Genomic DNA, 26,992 nt, shown 5'->3' on the forward strand with positions numbered 1-26,992 from the left:
TTCATTTTGATGTTAACACATTGCACTTCTTTGTAGTAGCAGTAGTAGTATTGGGAAACTGATTTACTTTGTTTTATTTTTCAAATTAAGGGATTGAAGAAGTGGTCATTCCAAAAAAGAAAACCTGGTGAGTATTCAGTCAGTGTTCATTTAGCAAGAAGTTGAATGTAAAACATTTGAAGGTAAGGAGCCAATGACAAAGAGTAGTAGAGAGCATTCTTGGACAGAACAGTTGATGAGAGAAAAACTTGGGAGTGGAAAAGAACTTGAAAAGGGTGGAGGGTAGTGAATGAATGGGGTGTGAAATTTACATAAGGGTTAAAAGACCTCCTGAACTAATTTTGGTTAATAGTTACATAATGATAGTTAATTACGAGCATCATTATTAAAATAATTTCTTTCCTTTTTCTCTTTTATAAAAGTTCTTAATGTGGTTGGGAGACTAGACAGAAGTATTAGTCTTATGGATTTTTTTTGAAAAACCGAATAAACAAATACCAAACTCACAATGGAGGGGGTCACAAGTTGACACCATAATTTGTAATTTTATAATTTATTTTTTAGGGGTAGGGTAGTTGATTTTTTAAATAACCCTTTTTTAAAAAGAGAACTAATGAGTAATCTGAATGTCATGGGTTTTTGTGTTTTGTTTTTTTTTTTAACTGTCATTTGTTCAGTGTTCTATGAAGACACATTCACTTGATAAGACATAGGTTAATGTAAGCTTTAGGGAATGCTGAGACGTGAGAGAATGCCTTTTCATGAAATTGCAGAAGTGTGACATTAAAAAATGGATAGAAACCCAGTGATACCATCTATGTCAAGGAATTATTTAGTCTTGATATAATATGAAGTTTCTCGTATGTTTTCTTACAGATGACTTGTAATGACTATTATGTTAAACTTTGTTTAGAAAGATACTTATGGTTTACCAAATTTGTTCTTCCTTTTTGGAAATAAAGTGTATAAAAGGTAACACAGGAGTAGAAATAAATTTGGAATTAAACTGTCTAGGTTTGTTATTATTCCAGTGAAATCTCTTCAGTAGTTACCCATAGCACAGCAGGTAGCTGGCATGAATTTTTTTTCAAAGGCTATATAGTTGAGAGGTTCTAAATCAGAAGAGTATATCAGAATCATCTAGGAATTCAGCAAGACTGCATGTGACAGTTCCCCGTGGAACTTGGAGAATTTGGTTTAGAAAGTCTAGAGTACAGCTTGTGATTTATTCTTACATACAGGTGAGTTAAAAGGCACCAATTGAGATAAAAGAGGCAAGAGTAGCCCAGAAAGCTGCAGTAAGTAAGAATGCATAGGAAAATGGGGCTCCTGGCTAGCTCAATCAATAGAGCAATCTTAGGATTATCGAGTTTGAGCCCCACATTGGGTATAGAGATTACTTAAAAATAAAAGTTTTAAAAAGAAAACAGGCAGGAGGAAGCAAGGTTTAGGATAGATATAATTTTATGAGATGAGGGTGGAAATTGCTAGCCCTTGGTGATGGTAGGAGGGACCATGCCAGAGAAGGTAGGCAAAGTATGGTAGGAACATGTACTAATCACCTTTAGACAAAAGAACTAGGCAGTTTTCTCATTTTCTTTTTCTTTTTTTGTTTTTTTGTTTGTTTTTGTTTTGTTTTTGAGAGAGACAGACAGTGCGTGTGGGCAGAAACAGAGGGAGACACAGAATCCGAAGCAGGCTTCAGGCTCTGAGCTGTCAGAGAGCCCGACCTGGGGCTCGGACTCATGAACCGTAAGATCATAACCTGAGCCGAAGTCTGACACTTAACTGACTGAGCCACCCAGGCACTCCAGTTTTCTCATTTTCAAACTTGTTATTCTAGTGATCTTAAGAAATAAGAACTGGCTTTAGTTGAGACCTGAACTTTTTACGGCCAATCCTTTCTGAAAATAGAATCACTTGTTTACTTTGTGGATGTGAAAATGCCTGACATGGGCTAACTTGTGATTCTTGTTCTTAGGGATAAAGTGGCTGTTCTTCAAGCACTTGCATCGACCGTGAATAGGGTAAGTAGGAGTTTTAGGTTTTTGTATGCAGCTCCGTTAATAATACATTTAATATTCATACCTCTTGATTACTCATGATTAAACTCTTGTGGATATTGAAAGTTTATTAGAAGTGATCTACTCCACTCCCTTCATGTGCCATATATGGAAACTAAAGAGTTTGGGGTGTTTTTTGTTTGTTTTTAAAGTGTATTTTGAGAGAGAGAATGTATGCACATGTGCAGGAGAGGCAGAGAAAGGAGAGGGAATCCCAGGCAGACTCTGTGCTTTCAGCCCAGAGCCTGATGTGGGGCTGAATTCCATGAACCATGAGATCATGACCTAAACTGAGATTAAGAATTGAATGTTTAACTGACTGAGCCACCTGGGTGTCGCATAACTAAAGGTCCTAAAGGGACTGACTACACATTGGTTAGGAAGTTAAGTACTTGATCTAGTTCCATGTCTTTTATGTCCAAATTCAGTGTTTTTATTTCAGACCAGTAATCTTTAAACTTAATCCCCTGACGAGTTTGCTAAAATGCATGGTCCTGGGGGATGGTTTGGATGTGATACTGTAATTGCAAGTAGACCAGCTTGCAAAATTGTAATCTGTAGACCAGCTCTGAGCAGGAGTGTGTCTACTATGTTGGCAGTAATGCAGGGATTGTTTCGGAGCTGCACAGCTAGCTTTGTGATCTGCACTAAAAAGTTACTTTATCTCTTGATGTTTCCATATGCATATCTATGAAAGAGGATTAATGACAGCATCAAACCTCAAGGTTTTAGTGAGAAATAAGTACAGGTGACAGGGTTTAGGACAGTACGTAGCACAAAACAGGTGCTAAGTAAAATGCTAGCTATTGTGTTATTCATGAAATATTTTTCAATAACTTCCTCTGTTGGCAATTCAAAAATAGAGTTTATAGAGTTTGTACTCTGATAGATAAACTGAAACATTGGTTAAATGGAACTTTTTTTAAAACATAATCTGTGTACCCAACTTGGGGCTCACATTGCCAACCCCGAGGAACTTTCTGATTCTATTCTTCATTGGCGGGAAACTATACTTTTTAATTTTAGCTATGGGGATAATGTCTGAAACAATAAATTAACTCCCACGATATCTATGTGGATGCTGATCCTCTTTAAGGCCGTTATCACAGATTGCTGGAATTGTTTTCTATTGTATATGTTAAACTTAAGGAGTATTGGGCCAGATATGCTCTCATATATCCTAGTGGTGTCTCAGAAGGGATTCTTAAAATACTGCATCTTCAGGAGTGCCTGAGTGGCTCAGTCAGTTAGGCGTCTGACTTTGGCTCAGGTACGATCTCATGGTTCATGAGTTTGAACTCCATGTCAGGCTCTGTGCTGGCATCTCAGAGCCTGGTGCCTATTTCAGATTCTGTGTATCTCTCTTGCGCTCGTTCTCTCTCTCCCTCCCCTCCCTCCCTGTCTCTCCCTCCCCTCCCTTCCTCCCTCTCTCTCCCTCCCCCTCCCCCGCTTATGCTCTGTCTCTCTCTCTTTCTCTCTCAAAACTAAACATTAAAAAGATTTTAAAAATGAAATAAAATACCACTGCATCTCCACACTAGCATCAGTTATCCCCAAATAAGCACTTGTAATGTGAACTAGAGAAATGGTCCTTTGAGACTGTTCTCCGGTTTTGTTTTTGTTTTTTTTTTAATGAAAGTGGCTTTCAAGTCAAAGAAATGGTGGAATTATGTATGCAGCTTTCTGATTTGTCTGCATTTGGGCCCTTACAAGGTATTCATTCAGTAACCACCTGTTCTACCCTTATGATGTTGACCAAGCACTATGTGGGTGTACAATAGAGACCCTTTGCTCACACAGCTCCTAGAGAGGGAGGTGAAGGAACGCTGAGAAGAGGGTGCATAACCCAGACTGAGGAAGGACTTCCAGAGGAGCTAATAGTATTTGTATTGCTGCTTGGAAGGTGAGCAGCAGAGATACTATGGTGGGAAAGAACACTCCTAGCAGAGGCATTGAGGCACAGGAGGAATAGTTTGTATGGTGGGAACCAGGGATTTAAGGAGTGGAGAAATGAGAGATGAGGCTAGATGATGAATGTTATGCTGGGGACTCAAGTCCTTTGAAGAATTTTAAGCAGTGGCATGATCGAATCCGATTTTGGGAAAGACAGCCTTGCTGAGATGGGAAATCTATCAACTTTACCATCAGATAAAGGTCTTAAAATTTGCATGTCTGAACCCAAACCTTTGCTGTCTCTCTAATGGCAACTCCATTCTTCTGGTTGCTCAAGTCAACACTCTAGGAGTTATCTGTGACTTGTCTTTTTCTCATGCTGCACATTAGTAGGTCCTTTGTTTTCTTCCTTTAAAATATATGTGCATGGAGCCCCAAGACCGCTCCCAGGTTCAGTGATTTGCTAGGACTCCCAGTCCTACAGCTACAGTTTATTACCGGAAAAGGATACAAAGCAAAGTCGCCCAAGGGCAAAGGCAGATGGGGTGAAGTCCAGAAGAAACCAGGTACAAGCTTCCAACAGTCTTTTCCCAGCAGAGTCCCACAGGACATGCTTCATTCCTCCAGTGGGGTTTGACAGCATGTGTGAAATATCTGCCAGGCTCATTAGAACTCGGGGCCCAGAGGGTGTTGTAGAGTCTGGTCACATAGGCACCCTGTGTCTGGCAGGAGTTCAGCATAAACCACATTGTACAAGCAGTTAAGGCACAGTGCATCATTCTCATCAGTCCCGGGGATGATGGGAACCCTCCCAAAATCCAGGTGCCAGGTGCCAGCCGAGGGCCAGCCTTGCAAGGAGGCCTTTCTAAGGATAGCAGTGTCAGACCTGAAAACTTTCTGAACAATATCCAGATTCTGCACTCACCATCACGATGATCACCTTAGTCATCTAAGCTGTCATCATCTCTTCCTACCCTGGATTAATCACAGTAGTCTCTGTCCTTCCACTGCCCCAGCTCTGCCGGGACTGCTCCCAGTTAAGCAGCCCTAGTGATCACAACACAATGTTGGATCACATCAGTCTTCTGCTCAGAACTCCAGTGGCCTCGGATTTGTCATAATTGGGATAAAAACTGAAGTCCGTATGAGGGCTCCTAAGTTCAGTCCCTCCGTGTTCCTTCTGCCTGGACTGCTTCACCTGAGACTCACATTACTCACTCCCTCAGCTGCTTGAATCTTTGCTTCAGTATCACTTCAGTGAGGCCTTTCCTGACCACCCCACTTATGTTGTAGATCCTCTGACACTTTGTCTCTTTTTCTGCATAGCAGTTATCTATTTTTACGTTTCTTCTTGGTTTTTTTTGTTTTTTTTTTGTTTTTTAAATTTATTTCTGAGAGAGAGAGACAGCATGAACAGGGGAGGGTCAGAGAAAGGGAGACACAGAATCTGAAACAGGCTCCAGACTCCGAGCTGTCAGCACAGAGCCTGACGCAGGGCTCAAACCCACAAACTGCGAGATCATGACCTGAGCCGAAGTCGGGCGCTTAACCGACGGAGCCACCCAGGCGCGCCAGCATTTACCTGTTTTTAATTCACTATATATTGTTTATGTTTACTTCCTGGAGGTTCCCCCCCCACACACACACACACACACTAGACTGTAAGCTTTATGGGGGGTTGGGATTTTGTGTTTCCCATGTGTCAGGCTAGAATAATGCATGGCACATGTGAGGTGCTCTGTAAATAGTGAAAGAATAAGGAGCGCATTGAACTGTGTCTGTGGCAGTTGGGATAAGGGACAGTGGAGTAGGTAGGGGATGTTCAAGAACCTGCGTTGGTTGGATCTAATGATTGGTTAGTTGAATGAAAGTAACGGGACCAGATCTAGGGGTTGAACTGCAGCATGGTCAGTACCAGTCACTAAGACAGAGGAGATAGGAGAGGGTGTGGCTTCAGGGAAGTTCAGTGTGGGGTTAAATTTGGTTACAGGCATTTTAGCTCCAAGGCCAGAGTGGAGTTCTTTTTCACAGACTGCGAAGGACTCAGAAATTGTTAAGGGAAGAAAATTAGGAAATAGGAGAGATAAGTCTAGTAAAAAAAACTAGAGTGTTCAGAACCAGAGGCCCTAAAACAGGAATCTGAGAAGGGTGGTGTGGGGGATCAGAACCAGAGCCAGGTACCAGTTTGAGTATAATCAGGGAATACTAGTCCAGGGCAGCTAACCTAGAACTGCTACCTCTCTGGTTTACCATCATGTGACTGCCTCATCTCAATAGAGTGGTATAACCAGATAAAATGAGCCTCTAATGGATAGGAAGGGATGTGGGTTTTAAAAGTGGCAACATCGGGGCGCCTGGGTGGCTTAGTCGGTTAAGCGTCCGACTTTCGCTTAGGTCATGATCTCGTGGTTCGAGGGTTTGAGCCCCGCATCAGGCTCTGTGCTGACTGCCAGCTCAGAGCCTGGAGCCTGTTTCAGTCTGTGACTCCCTCTCTCTCTGACCCTCCCCTGCTCACGCTGTCTCTCTCTCTCCTAGAAATAAATAAAAAATATTTAAAAAAATAAATAAATAAAAGTGGCAGCATGAAGCTGAGACACCAGAAAAAAACCCTAGCCTTCAGGCCAGTAAAGCTCACCCTTGGAGAGGCCAAGTCAGTAAGACAGAGCATCAAGGGCACCGCAGAGGTTCTCCTCTGGAACAAAGGATATAGGGTCCCAGAAGGCCTAGGAAAGGAGACTCCAAGGGAGAAGAGAGGATAGAGAACGTAATTTGGGTGCAGTTTTCAGTGAGCGGCACTGAAGAGTTGATTTTTTTTGCTCGGGGTTCTGCCTAGCACAGTTCTTAAAGAATTATGGAGTTTGGACAGCAGCACGCAGAAGGTGCACCTTCCAAGAGGGCAAGGTGGTGTCCTCCGTGTGGAGGCAGACTCTGGGATGGGCAGTGGCCGTGCTTAGAAGGAAAGCATGGTACAGGACACTGGTGCCCAGACTAGTTAATTCACAGGGTCTGTAATTTACAACAGCAGTAGTTGCTGGGAGCACCCTCAGATCTTAAGTGGTCATGGGGGGCTGAGCCATTGTTTGCTTTAAGTATGTAATTATAACAAGTCTTAGCTGGGAGTACACTATAGGTATGAGTGTTTCTCTCACTGTATACACCCACACATCTGCATGGGTTACATATATAATTAAAACTTGTACGGTTTGTGGTCATCAAACCTCCAGATCTTTATGAAAATCTAGCTAAAGAGACTTGTGTCTTCACAGGATTCCACAGCTGCCCCTTATACATTTCAGGATGATCCTTATCTCATACCAACATCCTCTGTGGAATCTGTGAGTATTTCTGTGTAGCTTTGCTAGCATTAAGGTTTATCTTGCTTGTTTGGGTACAAGCACCCATATGTAATTTGCCTTGTTTGTAAAAACTTTTTAAATGTTAACAGATGCCGATCGATAATTCAGTAGACTTTCTAAATCCTTTACTACTTTATTTAAAAAGTTAGAGATTGTGGAAAGGTTTTGGGTTTTAATACTTAGAGTTCACTCAGTTTTGGTGCACTGGTTTTATGTTCCATATACTGTATATAAGATGTGACCTAAAATGTCACACTCAGTGACAGAGATGGATATATAATAGTATGTGATTTAACTTCTAATTGGGTTTCTGTGTGTTGTTGCCTTCTTTGGGGGGCGGAATAATTCTTCTTGGGTGTAATTTTGATCTCAAGTCTAAATTACATTTGAATGTCAATTTTTATCTGAAAATTTTTCTTTATATAGCGTTCGTTTTTATTGGCAAAGAAGTCTGGGGAGAATGCAGCAAAGTTTATTATTAATTCACATCCCAAATATTTTCAGAAGGACACAGCTGAACCTCATATACCGGTAAGGAGAGGTAATATTTTTAGTGTTTTTATTTATTTTGAGAAAGTTTGAGAGAGGGAGGGGCAGAGAATCCTAAGCAGGCTCCACATGGTCAGCCCAGAGCCTGACGCGGGGCTTGAACTCACGAACAGTGAGATCATGACCTGAGCCAAAACCAGAGAGTTGGACTCTCAACATACTGAGCTCCACAGGCACCCCTTGGTGAAGTCTTTTGCTGTGTATAGTTATTTTTGCTCACGATAATCTTTTTTTTTTTTTTACTTCTATGTGTTTGCTCCCCATCCTGTTTTCCCCATTTGGCTTCTGTGATACCAGTAGCTTAGCATTTCATCTCTGTGATTGTTCCTTTTCAGTTTCCTTCAGTAACTGAAGTGTTGATGTCGTCTATCCACCCCTTAAGTGTTGATGTCGTCTTCAGTTTCCATGCTCAGCCATTTTCTTTTTCCTGTCCACAGTCTTCCTGCTTCAGTGGCCATTACATCCCATGTTTGTATTTCTGGCCCAGATCCCTCTACTTTGATACTCTAGTGTCCTGGTTTCTCTTCAGAGTGTGTAAACCTTTTGTCTTTTACTTAGAACTCTGAGTTGTATTTCCAACTACCTCTTTGTTCCGTAGTCCTGAAGAGTGAGTATTGTGCAGTGTGTTGGCCCTTGTGCTTAGTGCTGTCGTTAGTGGTGAGCCGAACAGGTGCATCTCTGCCCTCTAGGCTTTATTAGTGGAAATAGTAACCTCAAACTCCTGTCCCAAACACCTTTCTTCCCTAAACACATGCACCCACACACAGCCTTCCTGTTTCTCAGTAGTAACTTTTAGTGACAAATTAGGAGGTCATTGCGATTGTGTAGGTAAAAATGCTGAAATCCTGAGACAGTGGCAGTGATGGAATGATGATTTGCTGGCTCACCCTTTCCCCTGTGTGTTTATAACTAGCAGTTACTTTTCTATGGTAATTAGCTCACTTTTACTTGAAGCCTTCCATGGGTCCCTGCTCCCTGGTAGGCAGCACTCTCATTCCTCCAAGATCTCCCATTATTTACCTTTCACATTAGATACACTGTAATTATTTCCTTCCTTGCTTTCTCCATTAGCTTGGGAGAACCTTGAAGGCAGAGAATGACTTTCATTTCTGTGTCTCCAATGCCTAGCTTCATGCCTGGCATAAAATGGTCAGCATTCAAGAAGTATTAAACTAGTGATGAGGTAAAGTCAACATACTTTGGTGATAGTAAATGTTTACAGAGTAAAAGAAACATCAAGGATGAAAGATTTCTGCCTCTGCAAACCAGGTGTACTGTGACTTTTTTAGAGAGAGACTGCAAGTGAGGGAAAGAGGTAGAGAGAATATCTTAAGCGGCTCCATGCTCAGCATGGAATCCCAACATGGGGCTCAATCCATGATCAATCCATGATCATGAGCTTAACTGAAATCAGGAGCTGGGCACTCAACTGACTGAGCAACCCAGGCGGCTCAGTGCTCTGACACTTTTAAACAAGATCAGGAGGAAAGGAGAAAGGATGTTAGTAGAGGACAAAGGTTCAAGTTGAAGTTGGGAGAGTTGGTTGGGATCCAGATTCTTCAGATAGGGATTAAATATTTATTTTTGGATGCTTTTAAATTCTCCCTGAGCTAGGAGATAGGTAATCATCTTGTTTCAGATACTGGAGGGGTTCTTTGATACTATTTTAGTTCTGTGTACTACATACACATAGTACTTGGTTCATAAAACATGAATTGGGAGGGTGAAGTTTTATTTTGGTGTTTTGATGATAAAAGTTCAGTCCTGCTCAGTTCTTTCTCGTTGAGCTGTTTGTGGTAACTCTAACCATCTTCTGTTTCTAGTGTCTAATGCCTGAGTACTTTGAACCTCAGATCGAAGATCTAAGTGAAGCAGCCTTGAAGGAAAGAATCAAGCTCAAAAAAGTCAGAGCTTCAGTGGACATGTTTGATCAGCTCCTGCAAGCAGGTGACGCAGTTCATTTAAAACACCTAGGAACACGGGCTTGAAAGTGGACTGTGGGTTATGTGATCCTGCTGGTTGTGAAGAATCTCTGCTTGATGACATGTTTATACTTTTTAAGAGTTTGAGAATATTTGAAGTTCTGCTTTAGCTTTACTTTTGAATTATAAGTAAATTATGGAGTTTTGCTTTACTGCTTAACTGCTTTGGCTTTACTTTTGAATTACGGAGTTGTAACTTAGTTTAGTGTGTTCTTGGGCTATATTGTGCTTCAAATAGAGACATTGTATCCTTGGCCTCCGTTTTTAATCTCTAGCTTATTCAGATTTCTTGTACTCTTTAAGTATGTTTGAAGGCATAAAACAGACAAAAAATATTTAAAAAGGAAGGAGCACTATACAGAGATACTGATTCTAGCTGTAACACTAATTAGCTCTGTGACTTTGGAAGAGTCACTCAGTTCCTCAGTCAGAACTTCTGTCTCTAAAATTTGGCTCTCTGAGTTTGGTCTGCATGACCCTTTAGTGGAATAGATCCAGATTGCATGACTTGTACACTGTCAGGAGAATGTACCTATATGATAACATCACAGGCAGTGGCATTGTAAGTTTACGGGCTCCAGGATGTTGAGTGATTGAGAATAAAAATCAACCAAACATAGAAGAGATAGAAACTGGACTGAATTGCTTAGTACGTTCTTGAACACAACAAGAAATGTTTGTAGAAAGCTGTGTTTGATTTGAGAATTTTGGTGTGTAGCCTGCTATGGCATTGGATGCATGGATTAATTACTGATGCACATTATACTTTAGGGAGCCTTTTCCCTATGCTAGTTGAAAAAGACAGTGTCAGACCCACAGCTCCCAAGTAACCGGACAAGGCAATATGCCGTGGAACGACTTAGAGGAAGTTTTACGGTCAAGCCCCTAATAAGTACCAAACACTTCTGGGCATTTCACATGCTTAATTTAATTCTATAACACCTTAGGAGTTGCTGTGTGTTATAATTTTATAAAGGAAACTTTAATTTTTCAAGGATACCCAGTTCTGAGATAGTAAGATCCAGTCCATTTACCCTTCATAGCCTCCATTCTCTCCACTCTGCTCTTTTCTGCACTTTTAAGTTTCTTGATGGGCATTTTTATTATCAGTATATTTTCGTTTTGTTTCTTTTTTTTTTTTTTTAATGTTTTATTTATTTCTGAGAGAGAGAGACAACGTGAGCAAGGGAGGGTCGGAGAGAGGGGACACAGGATTTGAAACAGGCTCCCTACTCTGAGCTAGCTGTCAGCACAGAGCCCAACACGGGGCTTGAATCCATGAACCGTGAGATCATGACCTAAGCCGAAGTCGGACGCTTTACCGACTGGGCCACCCAGCCTCCCCTATCAGTACATTTTCTTTAGGAAATTGCAGGCACTTTACTTTTAAAATATTGTATTTCTTCTTTTTCCCTTTTCTTCTTAGTGTCAAGATGAAAGCATGTTTTTGAGTAATAGTTTTTTAAAAAGCTACTATTATGAGACATTTAGGCTAGTATTTCTATGCGGGTATTCCAGTGAGGGCCTGGATCCAAGTGGAATAGTTCTTGCATTTGTAAAAATGGAATTGGGCCAGGGGAACTAAATGGCAGTAATTTGCAGAGTGTTCAGTTTAGACAGTAGTTAAAACCATGAGATAGTTTATCTGGAGACATGAGTATGTAAAGTAAGTGAGCACAGGGTCAGGCTTTGTCTTGTGTTTTAGTCTCTCCTGTCAGATCACACAGTAGGGATCGTGTCCCTGTCTGCGTCACTCTGGATGTTTTGTTGATGTGGAGTTCACACTCCTCCATTCTTAGAATGGTAGTTGTTACTGTATACATAGCCAAGAAAGCCACAGCTTATAAAAAGTGAAGAATTTTAATCCAGTGAGCTTTAGTTCTTTAATGTTTGAAGGTTTCTTTCCCTTTTTTTCTTCTACTCACAGGAACCACTGTATCTCTGGAAACAAGTAATAGTCTCTTGGATTTGTTGTGTTATTATGGTGACCAAGAGCCTTCAGCTGATTATCATTTTCAGCAAAGTGAAAAATCAGAAGAGTTGGTAATGGCTTTTGGCAGTAATTGTTAAAATTTCTTTGGGTAGTAATTCCATCTCAAAGTAAGGCAAGTTCTTTAAGCTGTGTATTAGCATAGTAGAGATTTGTTCTGAGATATGATGTGCTGTACTAGCTTTGATGGAAAGTGGTATGAAGGAAGAAATATTTAAACAATTATTTTAATTCTGGTTCCCTTATGACCTTGCATACCACATGCAGGCAAAGCTTTGACCAGAAATGTTTAGGCAAGCTGTTACTTACAGTGACCAGTGATGTGTGAGGGAAAGATCCCCTGGCCCCGGCCCCTCAAAAATGCAAATGTACATGGGCATAGAGGAGTGAGCACATGTGCTGGGGGTATATAGGACAGTACTGTGCCAAGGACTGGCCTGTTGATAGTGAATCCTATCTAACTTCTCAACCCAAGAGTTTTACTTCTAGGAAAAGATCGCAGGAGCACCTCTGGGTCCTGTGCACAAAGATTATATGCATCATTTTCATAATGTATTCATACTTAAAATTGCAAAAGTGTGGAACACAGGCTGGTTGTCCCATAGCATGAGACTGAACTATGGTAATGTGTGGTGATGGCCAAGGCTAGTGTAGCTGTGGAAAATGGATCTTACATGGAAAATGGAACAGCCAAGGCTGTTGAGCTGTGAAAAAATGGATGTTATATTAATAAGTGAGAAAATAGGCTAGACAACATTCCATTTATATAAAAATATTTTCATATGCACGAGGGACAAATTAAGTTCTTTGGTTCCATAAATGTTTCATTTTCCTCAACCAGATGTGCATTATCTCCATACAAATAAGTAAGTCTTTTAAAACATGTAGGCAGTGGGTGGCCATCAGACACTGACTTCCGGATTATGTTCTCCTAGACTCCATGGCCTGGCTGGCCCTCTGCCTCTCTCACCCCAGCTGCAGAGATGGTGTGGACCTGTGCAGGGCCAGCCCAGCCTACCTGATTGTACAGCCACCTCACTGCAGAGCAGGGTTTATAATTCAAGGACACAATGTTAGTCTTTTAAATATTATCATTTTTTTAATAAATGTTTACTGGGTTTTTCCTTCACCTTCTGTTGTATCTGTATTTCTTTTTTTCTAAAGTTTCTTCTGCCTTTCTGTTTTTAAGTATTCTAGCATGGGAGAATGCATTCTGTTGTCATATTTTGTTTTATTTCTATTGATGGTTCATTTTAGGAAGAGGCCATAGAGGAAAATAATAACTCTAAGAAGGCTGGTCATCAGTCTGGAGTCATGTGGAGGTATGTTACACATCATTAGAACCTTATAGTGGGGTTTCATACGGTGCATAGAATGTTTCCCGTCATCCCCTCAAGCTATGCCCCAATAATTTTCTAAACTAGGATTTGTTTTGGGGGTACAATATAAATATCACAATTGGTAGTCCTATGTACATTTAGATCTTATAAGACCTTTACTTCTAACCAGCAGTAGGAGCTTGACACTTCATTCTCCACCCCACCCATTTGACTTCATATCCTCTTCACATGGTATTGGTTACTTGAGTAGTTTCGTATGAAACAGTGTCCTCTGTGCAGCATATACTTGTCATTCTGAAAGATTGGATAATTTGTTTATGTAAGAATACACTTACATGACAGTGCAGTTCTAAATTTAGACAACTGGTCAGCAAGCAGAAATACTCAGCATTTCCAAACAAAAGGTGAGTAGCATTTAACATTTGAGAATTGAAGTGAGTAGAAATGTCTGAGTAAAAGAAGTATTTTACAGGAACATGTGGAGGAGGAAAGCTATCATTAATATAGGAAATCTTTTCAGAAGTGATGAATAGAATCAGGTATTTTAGTAATTTTACATAGTACTTAAGAGTGTGGACTTAGGTATATCATCCTGGCTAAAATCCTGGTTCTGATTTCTGAGACCTATTTGTAAGACACTTAATCAAGGTACAGCATAGTTGATATAACATGGGTTATCTTTACTCGTTTACTTTTTTTTTTGTTTTGTTTTTTTAAAGGAAGAAGGAGAGTAGATACACGTGCTAGAATACAATAGATTCAGGAGAAACTACTTGCGTGTGGTTTCCTCTGGGGACTCGTATCTGGTTGAAAGAGGGTGGGGAAACTTCGCCATGCACCCTTTGTACAGTTTGCTTTTTGTTGTGATTGTTGTATGTATTATTATTATTTTTTTTTTTTAAAGTCCTAGTTCTGTCCCTTAAACTGCCAAGCCAATGACCACTTGAGGTTTTGGAGCCTCAGTTTTTCCCATTTTTCAGAATAACCGTGTCTCTCACACACGCAGTGGTAAGAATTTTATGTGTAAAGTGCTTGGCACAGTGTTTGGAACATTGTAAACTCAGTATATTGTGGTAGCTGTTGGTAGCTGTTAGTTTTTCCAGTTTCCCCTGGTTTACATTTAATTCTTTTTGTGTCTAGGTCAAAAAACAATGCTGAGCGAATCTTTGCTCTAATTCCAGAGAAAAACTCACATTCCTACTGCACAATGATCCGAGGAATGGTGAAGGTAACATTTATTTATATCTCTTTTTTTTATCTTTAGTTTCCATTAAATGAGGAATTTTCATTCTCAGAACTATCATGAATTGGGCCAGAAAATTTGTTGTCTTGCAAGCCCTCCCGTGCATTGTAGAATGTTTACTATCTCCCTGCTCTCTACCCACACATGTCAGTACTGCATCCTCCCCCATCCCCAGTTGTGACAGCTAGAAATACCTCCAGGAATGACCAGATGTCACGTGGGAAACAAAATTGCCACAGCAGTAGATTATGAACTTCATGAGAACTGATACCTTGTTTTGTATTGTTTATTACTATCTCCTCATGCCTACAATAGTAGATGTTACAAATGTTTCCTAAGTAAATATGTTGGCTAATGCTTCATTTTTTATCCTTACCATCTTACAGCACCGAGCTTTTGGGCAGGCGTTAAACTTGTACACTGAATTGCTAAACAGCAGGCTCCGTGGTAAGTGTGTTTGGAGAATTACCCTCCCTCCTTCCTTTTCTTTCCTTAGGAATCTCTAAATCTTTGAATCCGCGAAATTTTTGGATTTTGCTTCAATCACAGGCTCACTTTTAACCTTTTCTTGTAGTATTGGTGGTAGAAGCAGGCGATGAGTTGCAGACAAGGGAGTGCTTGTCTAGTTTTGTGAGCACATGGTAACAAACCAGGAGCCACATGTGCATTACTGCTTTGCCTTAAACCAACTACCTAGGGGGTAAATCTTCAACCCAAATTTTGTTAAGGTAGTTTTCCTGTTCTACAGCTGATGTGTACACCTTTAATGCATTGATTGAGGCAACAGCATTGGGCGTGAACGAGAAATTGGAGGACAAGTGGAATAAGATGTTGGTAAGGAGGAACCCTCATTTTATGTTCTAATTGGCCTACAATATCCTGTCCTAGAAATATAGGGGGTGGAGACAGCATCTGTTAAGCATTTTCATGGCAGATACTTCTCTGCTGGGTACCCCCAGCGGTGACTTATTTCTGTCCTTCTAGCAACCCTGTAGTTAAAATAGCTGTGTCTTACATGTGAGAAGAAAAAGTTACTTGACCCAGAGTCTATGGCTAGAATTCACAAACACCTAGGTTGCTTTATTTCTCATAATACATAGTTTTTTTTTATTACAAAAATAATGCATATTTACTGAAACGTTTGAATGCAGTAACTTTGAAAAAATTTACTCAGGATATATTAGAGATAGAAATGTCTTTTGTTTTTATATCATATGGTTTGTATATTTTTGTACCATACTGCTCATTTAAAAAAAACAGCCCAGTTCATTCTAGTCTGTGCTTCTGCCTTACAATGCCGGGGGCAAAGAAACCTTGATCAAGTGAGGTGGGGTGACTGAATGAAGTGAGTTCTCTAAAAGGCAAAGTCACTGTGCCAGCTAACTAATAGATAATCCTTAAGTTAGGGATATATTTATTAACTTAATTTAGATCTAGCCAGAGAGCCAAATTCTTTTTTAGTGTGTAATATTAGTTTACTGGACAAATTACCTACCCAGGCATAAACAAGAGTTACCACTTTGATTCAACTAGGAGTTGCTGAAGGAAATGGCTGCCCAGAAAGTGAAGCCAAATCTACAGACATTTAATACCGTTCTGAAATGCCTCCGAAGATTTCATTCATTTGGACGATTGCCGGCCTTACAGACCATTCGTGAAATGAAAGCCATTGGGATAGGTGAGCATGTGCCCTCATGTCCCTCACTGGAGACCAAGACAGTGCTGACCAAAGAGCTTAGATCCAGACAAGGAAAAGTAGGCCATAAACTCCTTTTGCCATGTACATAGTATGTTGAGAATTTCTGTTCCATCATTTGGCACATTTAATTACGTGTATTTACTAATGGTGGGAGTTCCATTATTTTCATCTTTTTTATAGCAAATTACAGTGTTCTTTTAATATTTTAGGTAGTTTTCTGTGGATTTCTTTATTCCGGGGAGAACTGTTCACTCGAGTTAACTAGTTTTAAATCCCATTTCATTTGCTAGCATAATTAGGTATTTGAACCCAAATGTCCTATTATATAGTTTTCAGTAATTTTTTTAAAGTTTATTTATTTATTTTGAGAATGGGGAGAGGAGGAGTGGGGAGAGAATCCCAAGCAGGCTCCATGCTATCATCATGGAGCCTAGTATGGGGCTTGATCTCACAACCATGAGATCATGACCTGAGCTGGAATCAAGAGTCAGACTCTTAACTGACTGAGCCACCTGGGCCACCCTAGTTTTCAGTAATTATTATAGGTTGTTGGGGATCTGTTCACATTAGTATGCTTTACCATTCTTGAATAAAGAAAAGTACAAGTGCATTAACTATAACATTTTAGTTAATGTGTGTTAAGAGTTTCTAACAGTGATTCAGTGTTAATCACTTAACGTTAGTCAAAATGAGCTAGGAAATATCTTTGCTCAGAGGAATAGAAATGTATCTTTTTGTTTGTTTGAAACACATCACTTTTTACTTAAATACCAAAATCAATGTGTTTTTAGTTAAGTATGCCTCAGTAAGCTGTATTTTGGATATTTGTGTTTGACTTATTTCTTATTTTTTCTATCCACTTGGTAATTTTAGAACCCTCGCTTGCAACATATCACTACATTATTCAGCTGTTTTATCAACATGGTATGTATGACATATTGTATTAACTTATGTAGAAAGTTGACCCAGCTCCTTTATGTTTATGTGATTTAATGTTGTAGGCTGCCTTCACTGCATATGATTTAAGAATAGAGAACTCTCAAGTTAACATCTTACAGCTTGAGCAAAGTTATTCTTGAAGGTAGTGACCTTGTTTGTTATGTAAAACTTGAGCTTGAGGGTAAATGTTAGTCTATTAAATGTACTAACAGTGTTGATGTGCAATTAAATATGGTCAGATAGTACATGAATCTGGAGTTCTTTTGCCTCTCCAGAGCTCTGCTTTCCAGTAAAATAGCCTGTAGCCACCTTTGTTTGTTTATTTAGTTAAAATTAATACCTCATTAGTACTAGGAAGCCCCATGTGACTGCTGGCTCCTGTACTCAGTGATGCAGCAAGAGAACATTCCATTTTTAGGGGGAGTTGTTGGATGGCACTGCTCCACGTCTCCCAGCTAGGCCAGAAGGGCCTGGATACCTCACCTGATAAACACAGTCAGGCTGTGACAACTGAGTAAACTGTGCACTGGGGCTTGTACTGGAAGGCACATAGTAGGCACTCAGAGACCGTGGGTTCTTGTTTGCCCCAACCTGAGAAAGAACCCCAAGAATCAGAAATGACAATTCCAGTCTTTTCTCTCCTGAGACGGACTTTTTAAAATGACAGAGAAGAACTCGATTTTGTTTTGGTGGCTAATTTTACAAAATCACATCACCTGTAGGGAAGATTTTTTATATTTTAGGGTGAGAAGAGGAGGTAATTGACTTTATCCTGAAGACAGGTAGTTTCTTACAATAATCGTATCTTCTAAAATTTTACTCAGCCTTGCGACAGTGTAGTGAAACTAGTGTCTCTGACCCCACAGCCTGTTGGTTGTGCTTCTGCCATCACACATCACTTGAAGTCAGTTGCTGATAACCAGAGTCTGTGGTGAACACCCGGGAACAGGGGAGGCACAGGGCGTGGGTGCCAGCTTGTCTTACACATATGTAGGCTGGCTACTTGCAGGTACAGTTTTTAGATGTTTTCCAAAGGAGAAACCCTAAAAAATGAAGGATATGTATAAAATAATTATGTAACTAATAAAATGATTAGGAATGCTAGTAAATGGAAACATGCTTGAGGAAATTGTAGAAAACTGTACTGTCATTAAAACTACATTATCACTTATGTGGATAAGGTAGGGAACAGATTTGTTTGAATAGCAGGATGTGTTTGGGAATTGTGTAGATGTGTTTTCTGACCTATTAGTACCACTCAGTTCATGTGATTTTAAAAGGAATGCCTACGTCCATTATTTCTACAGGTTTTTCTTGGCTTTTTTATCCTGATTATACTTAAAAGCACAGATGACTACTAGAAAAAAATGTTTGTTTTTCTAAGTATATAGGCTTGGTGAGGTCATGTCTGTCTCCCTTGCAAGTGAAAGTCAGACAAGACTAAGGAGAAAGGGAAAGTTTCCGCTAGGAGCACATAGACAACGACCTGTGACTGTCCAGATACAGTTGCACCCCATAGTGTGCACCTGCTCCTTTAGCAAGCACGTGCCCCCACCGGCTGTACACTGGGCCGTGTGCTGGGGCGGAGGAAGAAGTGTGGCCCCTCTGCCAGGTGCTGTGTGGTTGCTAGTGGTTTGGAAGGGGACTCCTGATAAAACGTCTTTGCTTTTTTGCTCTGCAGAAAACCCTTCAAAAGGATCTTCCCTCATAATCTATGATATTATGAATGAATTAAGAGGAAAGAAATTTTCCCCAAAGGATCCAGATGACGGTATGCACAGAATTGCTTTTGTGAGACAAAAAGCCTGTATTTCTGTCAGTTACTAGAGGCCTTGTGATGAGCACAGGGTTTAATTTAAACTTTACTCATTTATTTTGGGGGGAGGGCAGAGGGGGAGAGAGAGAATCCCAAGTAGGCTCTGCACTGTCAGTGAGGAGCCAGCCCAGTATAGGGCTCGAACTCAGGAACCATGAGATCATGGCTGAGCCAAGTCTGATGCTTAACCAACTGAGCCATCCAGGCGTCCCAGAGGACAGGGGTTTAATTTAGCTTAGTTATCTTATGGGTGATAATTCTGTGGAAGTTGAGGCCAAAACGTGTGGCATGTTGCTGTACGCTTCGTCTCCTCTAGAGGAGGAGTCTTACTCCTTTAGGCTTAACTTCTATCTTGACAGCTTGGTTGCTAGGATTTTTATTAATGCTGCTCACTTAAAATATTTCATCCATTGTAACCAAGACTTTGTGAACTTTGATTTTCAGATATGTTTTTTCAGTCAGCCATGAGAGTTGTAAGTACCATTTCTTCCTTTTGCTTTCCTTTTTCCTTTTATCAGCTTCTTAAATTCATCTGTAACTGGGGGGGTAAGGGGTGGGGAAGGGGCTTTTCCCTGATTACTTTTACTTCCTAAGTTTTCTGTTTCTGTCTTTGAATCTAAATTTTTTCCTCTTAAGTTCAATACTAATTCACATAGCATCTCTACCTGTTGGTTGTTGTATACATTGTTTTTTTCCCCACACCTCTGTTCAGAAGAGGTTTCAGAATATTTCATATTTTCCTATTGACTTTTAAAATTGATGATGGTTGTTTTAAATTTTGGTTTTTCATTTTATGCCGATCAGTGGATGTGGATTAATACATCCTATTCCCTAAGGATAATGCTTTCCAAAAGTTGAGTGTGTATCTTTGCAGGTTTTTTCCTTTAGGTTTTCAGACAGCAGACATTTCCATGGTATTTTGTTTGCCGACAGCAACATAGTATTTTGTAGGAGGGAGGGACTACAGTTTACTTAACTCTTCTCCTGTGAGTGGGTTTTGGAGTTACATCATGAGATTTTTGCAAATACAGTGATGTTGGAGTGAGCACTTTCATCTGTTTTTATGCACGAGATCAAGTGTTTTCATAAGATTGATTTCTAAAGGTATAATCACTAGATCAAAATCATTTTGTGGGGTGCCCAGGTGGCCCAGTCAGTTAAGCATCTGACTCCTGGTTTTGATTCAGGTTCCTGAGACCGAGCCCCACGTCAGGCTCTGCACTGACAGTGTGGAGCCTGCTTGGGATTCTTTCTCTCCCTCTCTCTGCCTCTTTCTTATTCACATAACTTTATATATATATATCATATATATGTGATATATATATATTATATGTGTAATATATATGTACGTTATATAACATAACGTGTGTGTGTTATATAACATACATATATATACACATATACACATATATGTATGTTATATAACATAACATGTGACCATTAAAAAAATATTTTAACTTTCACAGAACTAAAGGGTTTGCTTTCCTTTTTTTTTTTTCCCCTTCGGTCTTATAACTCATTTGCTGTTAATAATACATTGAATCAGCATAAATATTTCCATAAGTAACTATGCTTGTTAACGTAATGAGCCACTATTTGGCTAATAAATCTCAGGATGATGTTTACTGCTTGCAAATTTTCAGTGCTCAGTTCTCAGAGATCTAGAACTTGCTTACGAAGTACATGGCCTTTTAAAGACTGGAGACAACTGGAAATTCATTGGCCCCGATCAACGGCGTAATTTCTATTAGTAAGTGTGTTGGAAATGTATCCCTTTGCATTACTGTAGCCTCTTGAGAAAGCAGCCAGAAGTCATTTCTGCAGGTAGGAGACGTTGGTATGCCTCCTGTGTCCTCTATGCAGGCAGCATGCCCCTCACTTAATGGTACTTGGAAATTGAAGCATTGGTAAAACTGATTTCCCAGACTGAGATGTCTGCTGTGGATCTTTTAGGATTGTTTTCTTTGTAACACTTCAAGTCCACACACTTTTTTCCTCTATGCTCTATCTTATGTTTTTGAATATCTGGCAGGGTGGGTCCCTAAACAGTTCAACACAGCCTCTTCTTTAAAGATGAAGATACAGAGATGAAACCCAAAGAGACTCCTTAAATGAGTTTGACTTCAGGTAGATAAAAACAAGAACTTAAGGAGGCAGCCTGTCAATAGGTGTGTGATGATTGTCCTCTATGTGTCCATTTCCTTGCTCCACACCGCATGCTTTTTAAAGTGAATGTGGTACACTGTCCACTCAGTGTGAGCTGGGAGCACACTGACTAGACCGTCATGAATGGCCAGTTGCGCATAAGATGTTGATCAGGAAGGCCAGAAAGCATAGTTAGCATCACCTGGTTCAAGTATTGTCCCGTGTAACTTGAAATTGTTTGTAACTTATAAATTGATTTAAATTCTGTGTAACATGACATTATGTAACTATGCTGTAATTTAATCTGCTGTTGCTGTTAGGGATCTGAGACTAAGCATACCTTTTCTTACCATTACAGTTCCAAGTTCTTCAGTTTGCTTTGTCTAATGGAACAAATTGATGTCACCTTGAAGTGGTATAAGGACCTGATACCGTCAGTAAGATGATTGATTACTTAACCATCGTAGATGTGTTTGTGGGTATCTTTGCTGATTAATACTTTAAAAATATGTTTGTATTTGTCTTCATCAGGTATTCTTTCCCCGTTCCCAAACTTTGATTGATCTTCTCCAGGCACTGGATGTGGCCAACCGGCTAGAAGTGATTCCTCAGATTTGGAAAGGTTGGTTTCAGCTAATATGTCTGGGCCCATCTCACTTCATTATCCTATGTTATGATTAACAGACGTTAGTATTGTTAGGGATAAAAACTTGATTTTTCACTGAGCTGAATGTAAGTATAGGTTGAGGTCTGCCTCATGGTCAGGTGGCTTGTGTTGCATTGCACGAGTAAAAACATGAGGAAGGTGACTTAAATCAGTTCCTTCGTAACAGGAATGGTAAAGCTCTGCATTTGTTCTGTGACATGACAAAGGGAAGGTCATGGCTGATCACATGGCACACCCTAAATTTAAATTTAGGTCCACAAACGTAGTCCACAAAGCCCACGTTCTATGTTAACGCCTCTGTAGCATGCTGCGTCATCGTAATAACTCTTGTCATTAAGCTGCCAGTGAGCTTGTAAAAAATAGGCATGCTTGTGGGTTTCTGTGTATCAGGTGGCTGCAGAAGATACTGCGTGTCCTCCATGGGGACTGAGTGTGGCATGCATTCCTGTCAGCTTCAGGTTTCCGTGTCCGAGCACAGGATGGCTCAAGTGGGTGTTACCTGTTACAAAAGATGCTGATTCCCAAGTGCTGTGAAACAGCATCTTGTCATATGGAGTGGAAGCTGCTCCAAGGTAGAGCGTACGCTGTGCTTCATACTTGGCTTGGGGGCACGTGACTGCCTTTCATGGCTCCTTGTGTTCTTCCCATGAATTATTCTAGTGGTTTCCTGGAGTCCTGGAGGAAGTGGCGTCAGCAACTTATTTTTACGCACCAAAAACTACGACAGTGGACAAGAGTCAAAGAGTTTTGGTATTCGATGACAGAAATCACTGCTCATTACGTACCTTTTCTGTTTCAAGACAGTAAAGAATATAGTCACACTTTTCGCAATGACCTGAAAGAAGAGATTCTGATGCTCATGGCGAGGGATCGGCACCCACCAGAGGTAGGCTTTATCCAAATTCAAGTTAGTTTACAATAATCAGATGTGTACTCCAGTATATTCTCTAATACTGAGGACCCTGTAAAGGTAAATTCCATGATTTCATCTAGGGAAACCTGGAGAGTTCTGCCACCTAAACCCACGTTTAAATTCTACATCTAGGGGTGCCTGGGTGGCTTAGTCGTTCAAGCGTCCGACTTTCGCTTAGGTCATGATCTCGCGGTTCGTGGGTTTGAGCCCCGCGTCGGGCTCTGTGCTGCCAGCTCAGAGCCTGGAGCCTGTTTCAGAGTCTGACTCCCTCTCTCTGACCCTCCCCTGCTCACGCTGTCTCTCTCTCTCTCTCCCTCCTAGAAATAGATAAAACATTAAAAAAAAAAAATTTAAATTCTACATCTAAACATACCGAACCGTTAGCAGAATCCCATTTCTAAAGTCATCCCATTTCTCTGGTCCAAAGCAAACAGCATGAAAATAGTTTCTTTCTGCCCTGACAATAGCTTTTTAAAAATAATTTCTCTCTGAAAAGAAAACCCATATTCTATTTGAAAGATATGGCCAGTTTGCGAATGATTGACCCAAAGCAGGGCAGGGTGTGTTCCTTTCTCCTCACTTTGTTACCTGTGGACTGTACGTGTGATGTGGTCCAGTGGTAAATGCGTGGCTCAGAAATGTGAGTGCTTCAATGGGGTCTCCTGAACTTCGATTCTCATAAAAGCAGTGACACTTGTGCTGATTGTTCAAGCCTCCTCCCAGCTTCAGGTGGCGTTTGCTGACTGTGCTGCCGATATCAAGTCTACTTATGAGAGCCAGGATGCCAGACAGACTGCTCCTGATTGGCCAGCCAACCCTCTGAACTATATCGCTGTCCTCTTTTTAAGGGCAGGGAGAACCCAGGAAGCCTGGTGAGTACGAAACCAAAAGTGTAAGTTAGAAGCATTTGTACTTGGGTCTCAGAGAACGTTTGCCCTGGTAACTAGAGTTTTTCTAATTCCTGTGGTGTGTAATCAGAAGGCAAATGAGTTTTCTACATAGTGAGTTTTCTCTGGGAACTGCAACTACCAACTGAAAAGAAACTTTTGGAAGAAGACCAGTATAGTGTATACAGTGTATGTAAGAGAGGACATGGTTTAACAGGCAAATTCTCTGACATTTCTGTAAGTCACTTGTCTGGTCACCTGAATAGAGTGATCGAAGAATATTTTTTAAAATGCTTTAGGCATTTGGTTTATCCAAGTGTTTCACTTGGGTGTACTATCCCTCCTCCCTGCTTAAAATGTAGGCTCTGCACTTGGACTTGAGGAAACTGGCATTCAGAAACATGGCCTTGACTAGAACCATTTTTGGTCTGTATTGCTGCATACCAGTTGTGTGTTCATCACTTCATTCACATACTCATTTTTAGTATTTGTGGATGGAGACTTTACATGCACTCCTTTTTCCAGAACCAGAAAAGTCGTCAAAAGAATACTTTGTAGAAGTGGTCATAGTTGGGGGGTGTTGCTGCATTTTGTTCTGGACAGAAATGTGTATTCTAACAGTAGGTGGAATACAATGTGTATGGTTTTTTCAACATGGGAGAGTAACTTAATTTGAACATAGGATGGTTGGCCCAAAATGTGGCCGTTCACTGTGTTCGGGAAAGGCTGGTGAAGGAAGGCTTTGCTGCCTACACCGGTCTTGAGAGTGTGAATCACACACATGGCCTGCTACACTACAGTGACTAAAACATTTGGTGCTCAAATTTGGTAACTCAGGTTGGCTCACACTTGTTATGAGTCAGGCTGTGATGATTGGCGCAGGGGTACGGACCTCAGCTGAGTCATGGGCGCTGACTGTATGTGTTTCTCCTTTGTCCTGCATGTGGCAGGGTGCTGGTGAGCACTTACAGGAGACTGATGCCTCAATCTGAGCCTGCTCTTCACAACATAATTCTAGGATGCTGATCTCATTCTGGATTATAAGAGAGGGAAGAGATCATTCTCTGTTACGTCCCTCTCTTCCAGCTGTCCATGGGATGTATTCCTTCCCTGGGTGGACTCAAGTGATCCTCTAGCAGCAGATAGACCCCCGCGATTCCGAACACTGGCAACAAATCATATTTGCCTGGGAAGCTTGAAATGTCCATATGTGAAGTTTGGAGGAGGAAATTAGCTGATGGACCCAAGGCGGGTTTGATGTGAAGACGGGGCTGGGAGCCAGCGGAGCTCACAGACACGTGTCTTCAGAGGCTAGCACTGGGAGGAGAACAGCTGTGGTCATCTGAATCGCCTTGTGTTCTCTTTGCATTCATAATCCATTTCTTGTCTCCTCTTGAATAGGAAAATGTTGGAGCTTTTCAGGAAGCATAATAAGATCCCTGGGTAAGTTGAAGTTAACAGACTTGCCTGGGTACATCCTGGAATTAGCTTCAGGGTCTTAACTCTTATTATCATGGGCTAATTGGAATTTCTTCACCTACCTCAGTGTTTTGATAGGCAAGCAAATGCACAGTTGCTCCCACCATCTAGAGCGTCCTGAAACAAGCAGTGCTTTTCATCTGTGCTCAGTGACTGTACCACGCTGGCAGTCCACTGAAGAGATCCTCAGTGATGGCATATTGAACGAGTGTCCGTTATCTCTTTGGCCCTTTGAAGTTAGACGTCATGTAACTTTACCTCCGGAACTTCCATTGAGGATTTCATGACTCAACTTTATAAAATGCTAGATTTTGCACATAAATCTTTGAGAGGGTTGAGGGGTTTCATTGGGGAATGTTGACATTTTGCCTTTCTTTTACAGAAATGAGTTGCTAGATGAGTTTATGGACAATGCAAAAGCATCCAACAACCCTGCCCAGGCCATTGAGATTGTGAAGCTGGCCAGTGCCTTCAGCTTGCCTGTTTGTGAAGGCCTTGCCCGAAGAGTGATGGCTGACTTTGCAATCAGCCAGGAACAAAAGTAAGTCCTGCACCAGTACCATAAAGGAAAGTGATAAAAACAGACCAGACCATTTGTCCATCTACCCTTTCACTGCGTATCGCTTTCTGCCTCCTGAACGTTCTTCTTTGCAAAGTCAGTATGTGTTAAATTTAGCTGCTGTTTCATTTGTCATGGAAGTCAGAGGTCCATGGATTTGGCTCTTGGAACCTTTTCTATTGTCCTTATAGTTGAACTATAGAGGACAGCTGCATAGCCCCCTCTCCCAAGACTGAATTGCATTCTCACCCTTCTGTTTGTTTCTCTTACAGAGAAGCCCTGGGAGACCTAACTTCACTGACTAGTGACAGCGATAGTAACAGCGACAGCGACAGTGACATCGGTGAAGGCAAATAAAAGTGGGTGAATCCGCAGCTGTCACCTAGCATAGCTGAACTGACCATATTGTGAAGGAAGTAAAAGAATAAAGTTGGTGATCTCTGTATAACAATTGATACAACATGGATGGCCTGGTTTAAATTCCTAATTTGATACTCCCTGAACCACCCATTCAGGGTTTACTACCACTTAAACAGAAGCATCATGTCATTTTCATTTCTTTGGACACATTGTGAGGACACAGTTCCTGACTTCAGCTGAAGCTCTGTGTTCCTACATTGTTTGGCGGCCGATTTCACACTGCTTTCCAGTGTGGTTTGCCCTCCCCCGTTGTGGACTTGGCCTCTGCTGGCTGATGCTATGATGCTGGTGCCTCCTCCGTCTTATAGGACATGTCCAAAGGTGGTTTGCATACGTATCACTGTTGATACTGAGTATCCCAATTTCAGGGGTATAAAGAGGTGCAAAATCATGCACCTTCAAAATGATTAAACATTGGCAATGGGCTGCACAAATGGGAAAACGAGGCTGTAAATAAACACTAGTAACGTATTTGCACGCATTTCCATTACTTTTAGATGGCTTGTGTTTCCCCCCAGCCGTGGGACTTGCACAAGAGTGCTTCATCTCCCTTTCTTCCCTCTTTGTGTGCCGGCACCTTTAGTCATGCTCTACTCAGAGCCATCAAAAAGTGAGGGCTTGTGATGAGAAAGGACTGAAATGAAAGGTCTTGATGTGACTGTATTGCTGGTGGTCATGCTGGTGAAGAACCTCTACTTCTAGTATTTCTCTTCCCACCAGGACTCTGAAACAGTATCAGAAGCGAACCAGGACCCTGCATGGTCTGCAGGAGCATCCTTACCTTCACCAGGGCTGCTTCCACAGGCTACTTTGCTTATACCTGGTCCCAGATTTACTAAGGGACCCCGTGAGTCCCCCACAGATGAACCACCTCATCCTTACCCTGCCAGGGTTGGCACTGATGGGCTGTGATGTTGTCTGTATATAGGTCTGTTCCCGTCTCCCATTCCGCATCCTCTCGAACCTGGATCCTGCATCCTTAGAAACCTAAGAATTGTTTCATGTTTTTCTCCTAGAATGTCAGTTTAAGACCTCTAATTGAGGGGCAAAGG

At 41.0% G+C, this 26,992-nt stretch overlaps 1 protein-coding gene and 1 non-coding gene across 4 annotated transcripts in view; both read left to right on the plus strand.

The window, feature by feature from the left end:
• PTCD3 (pentatricopeptide repeat domain 3) overlaps window positions 1-26,411 on the plus strand; it is a 29,201-nt gene extending 2,790 nt beyond the window's left edge. Inside the window, exons 3-24 of one of the 3 annotated variants that reach the window (XM_039252627.1) lie at window positions 91-127; window positions 1,982-2,027; window positions 7,223-7,291; window positions 7,739-7,843; window positions 9,685-9,808; window positions 11,771-11,886; window positions 13,091-13,155; window positions 14,314-14,401; window positions 14,803-14,863; window positions 15,165-15,250; window positions 15,950-16,094; window positions 16,989-17,039; window positions 18,736-18,825; window positions 19,315-19,343; window positions 20,514-20,620; window positions 21,374-21,452; window positions 21,547-21,637; window positions 22,483-22,568; window positions 23,319-23,467; window positions 24,884-24,925; window positions 25,344-25,502; window positions 25,793-26,411. In XM_039252627.1, the coding sequence (XP_039108558.1) occupies window positions 91-127; window positions 1,982-2,027; window positions 7,223-7,291; window positions 7,739-7,843; window positions 9,685-9,808; window positions 11,771-11,886; window positions 13,091-13,155; window positions 14,314-14,401; window positions 14,803-14,863; window positions 15,165-15,250; window positions 15,950-16,094; window positions 16,989-17,039; window positions 18,736-18,825; window positions 19,315-19,343; window positions 20,514-20,620; window positions 21,374-21,452; window positions 21,547-21,637; window positions 22,483-22,568; window positions 23,319-23,467; window positions 24,884-24,925; window positions 25,344-25,502; window positions 25,793-25,877 (1,910 nt within the window). In that variant the 3' untranslated portion in view covers window positions 25,878-26,411. Of the gene's footprint in view, window positions 1-88; window positions 128-1,981; window positions 2,028-7,222; window positions 7,292-7,738; window positions 7,844-9,684; window positions 9,809-11,770; window positions 11,887-13,090; window positions 13,156-14,313; window positions 14,402-14,802; window positions 14,864-15,164; window positions 15,251-15,949; window positions 16,095-16,988; window positions 17,040-18,735; window positions 18,826-19,314; window positions 19,344-20,513; window positions 20,621-21,373; window positions 21,453-21,546; window positions 21,638-22,482; window positions 22,569-23,307; window positions 23,468-24,883; window positions 24,926-25,343; window positions 25,503-25,792 lie in introns of those variants that run through there. The other 2 variants (XM_039252628.1, XM_039252629.1) reach the window with 2 other exon arrangements.
• Window positions 24,343-24,479, plus strand: LOC120245562. The gene has a single exon (XR_005531822.1). It is a non-coding gene; the product is annotated as a small nucleolar RNA SNORD94 (small nucleolar RNA).
• Window positions 26,412-26,992: the final 581 nt, after the last annotated feature.

Source organism: Hyaena hyaena, unplaced genomic scaffold, assembly GCF_003009895.1.
Source record: "Hyaena hyaena isolate Hyena2069 unplaced genomic scaffold, ASM300989v1 scaffold_421, whole genome shotgun sequence".
NCBI lineage: Eukaryota > Metazoa > Chordata > Mammalia > Carnivora > Hyaenidae > Hyaena > Hyaena hyaena.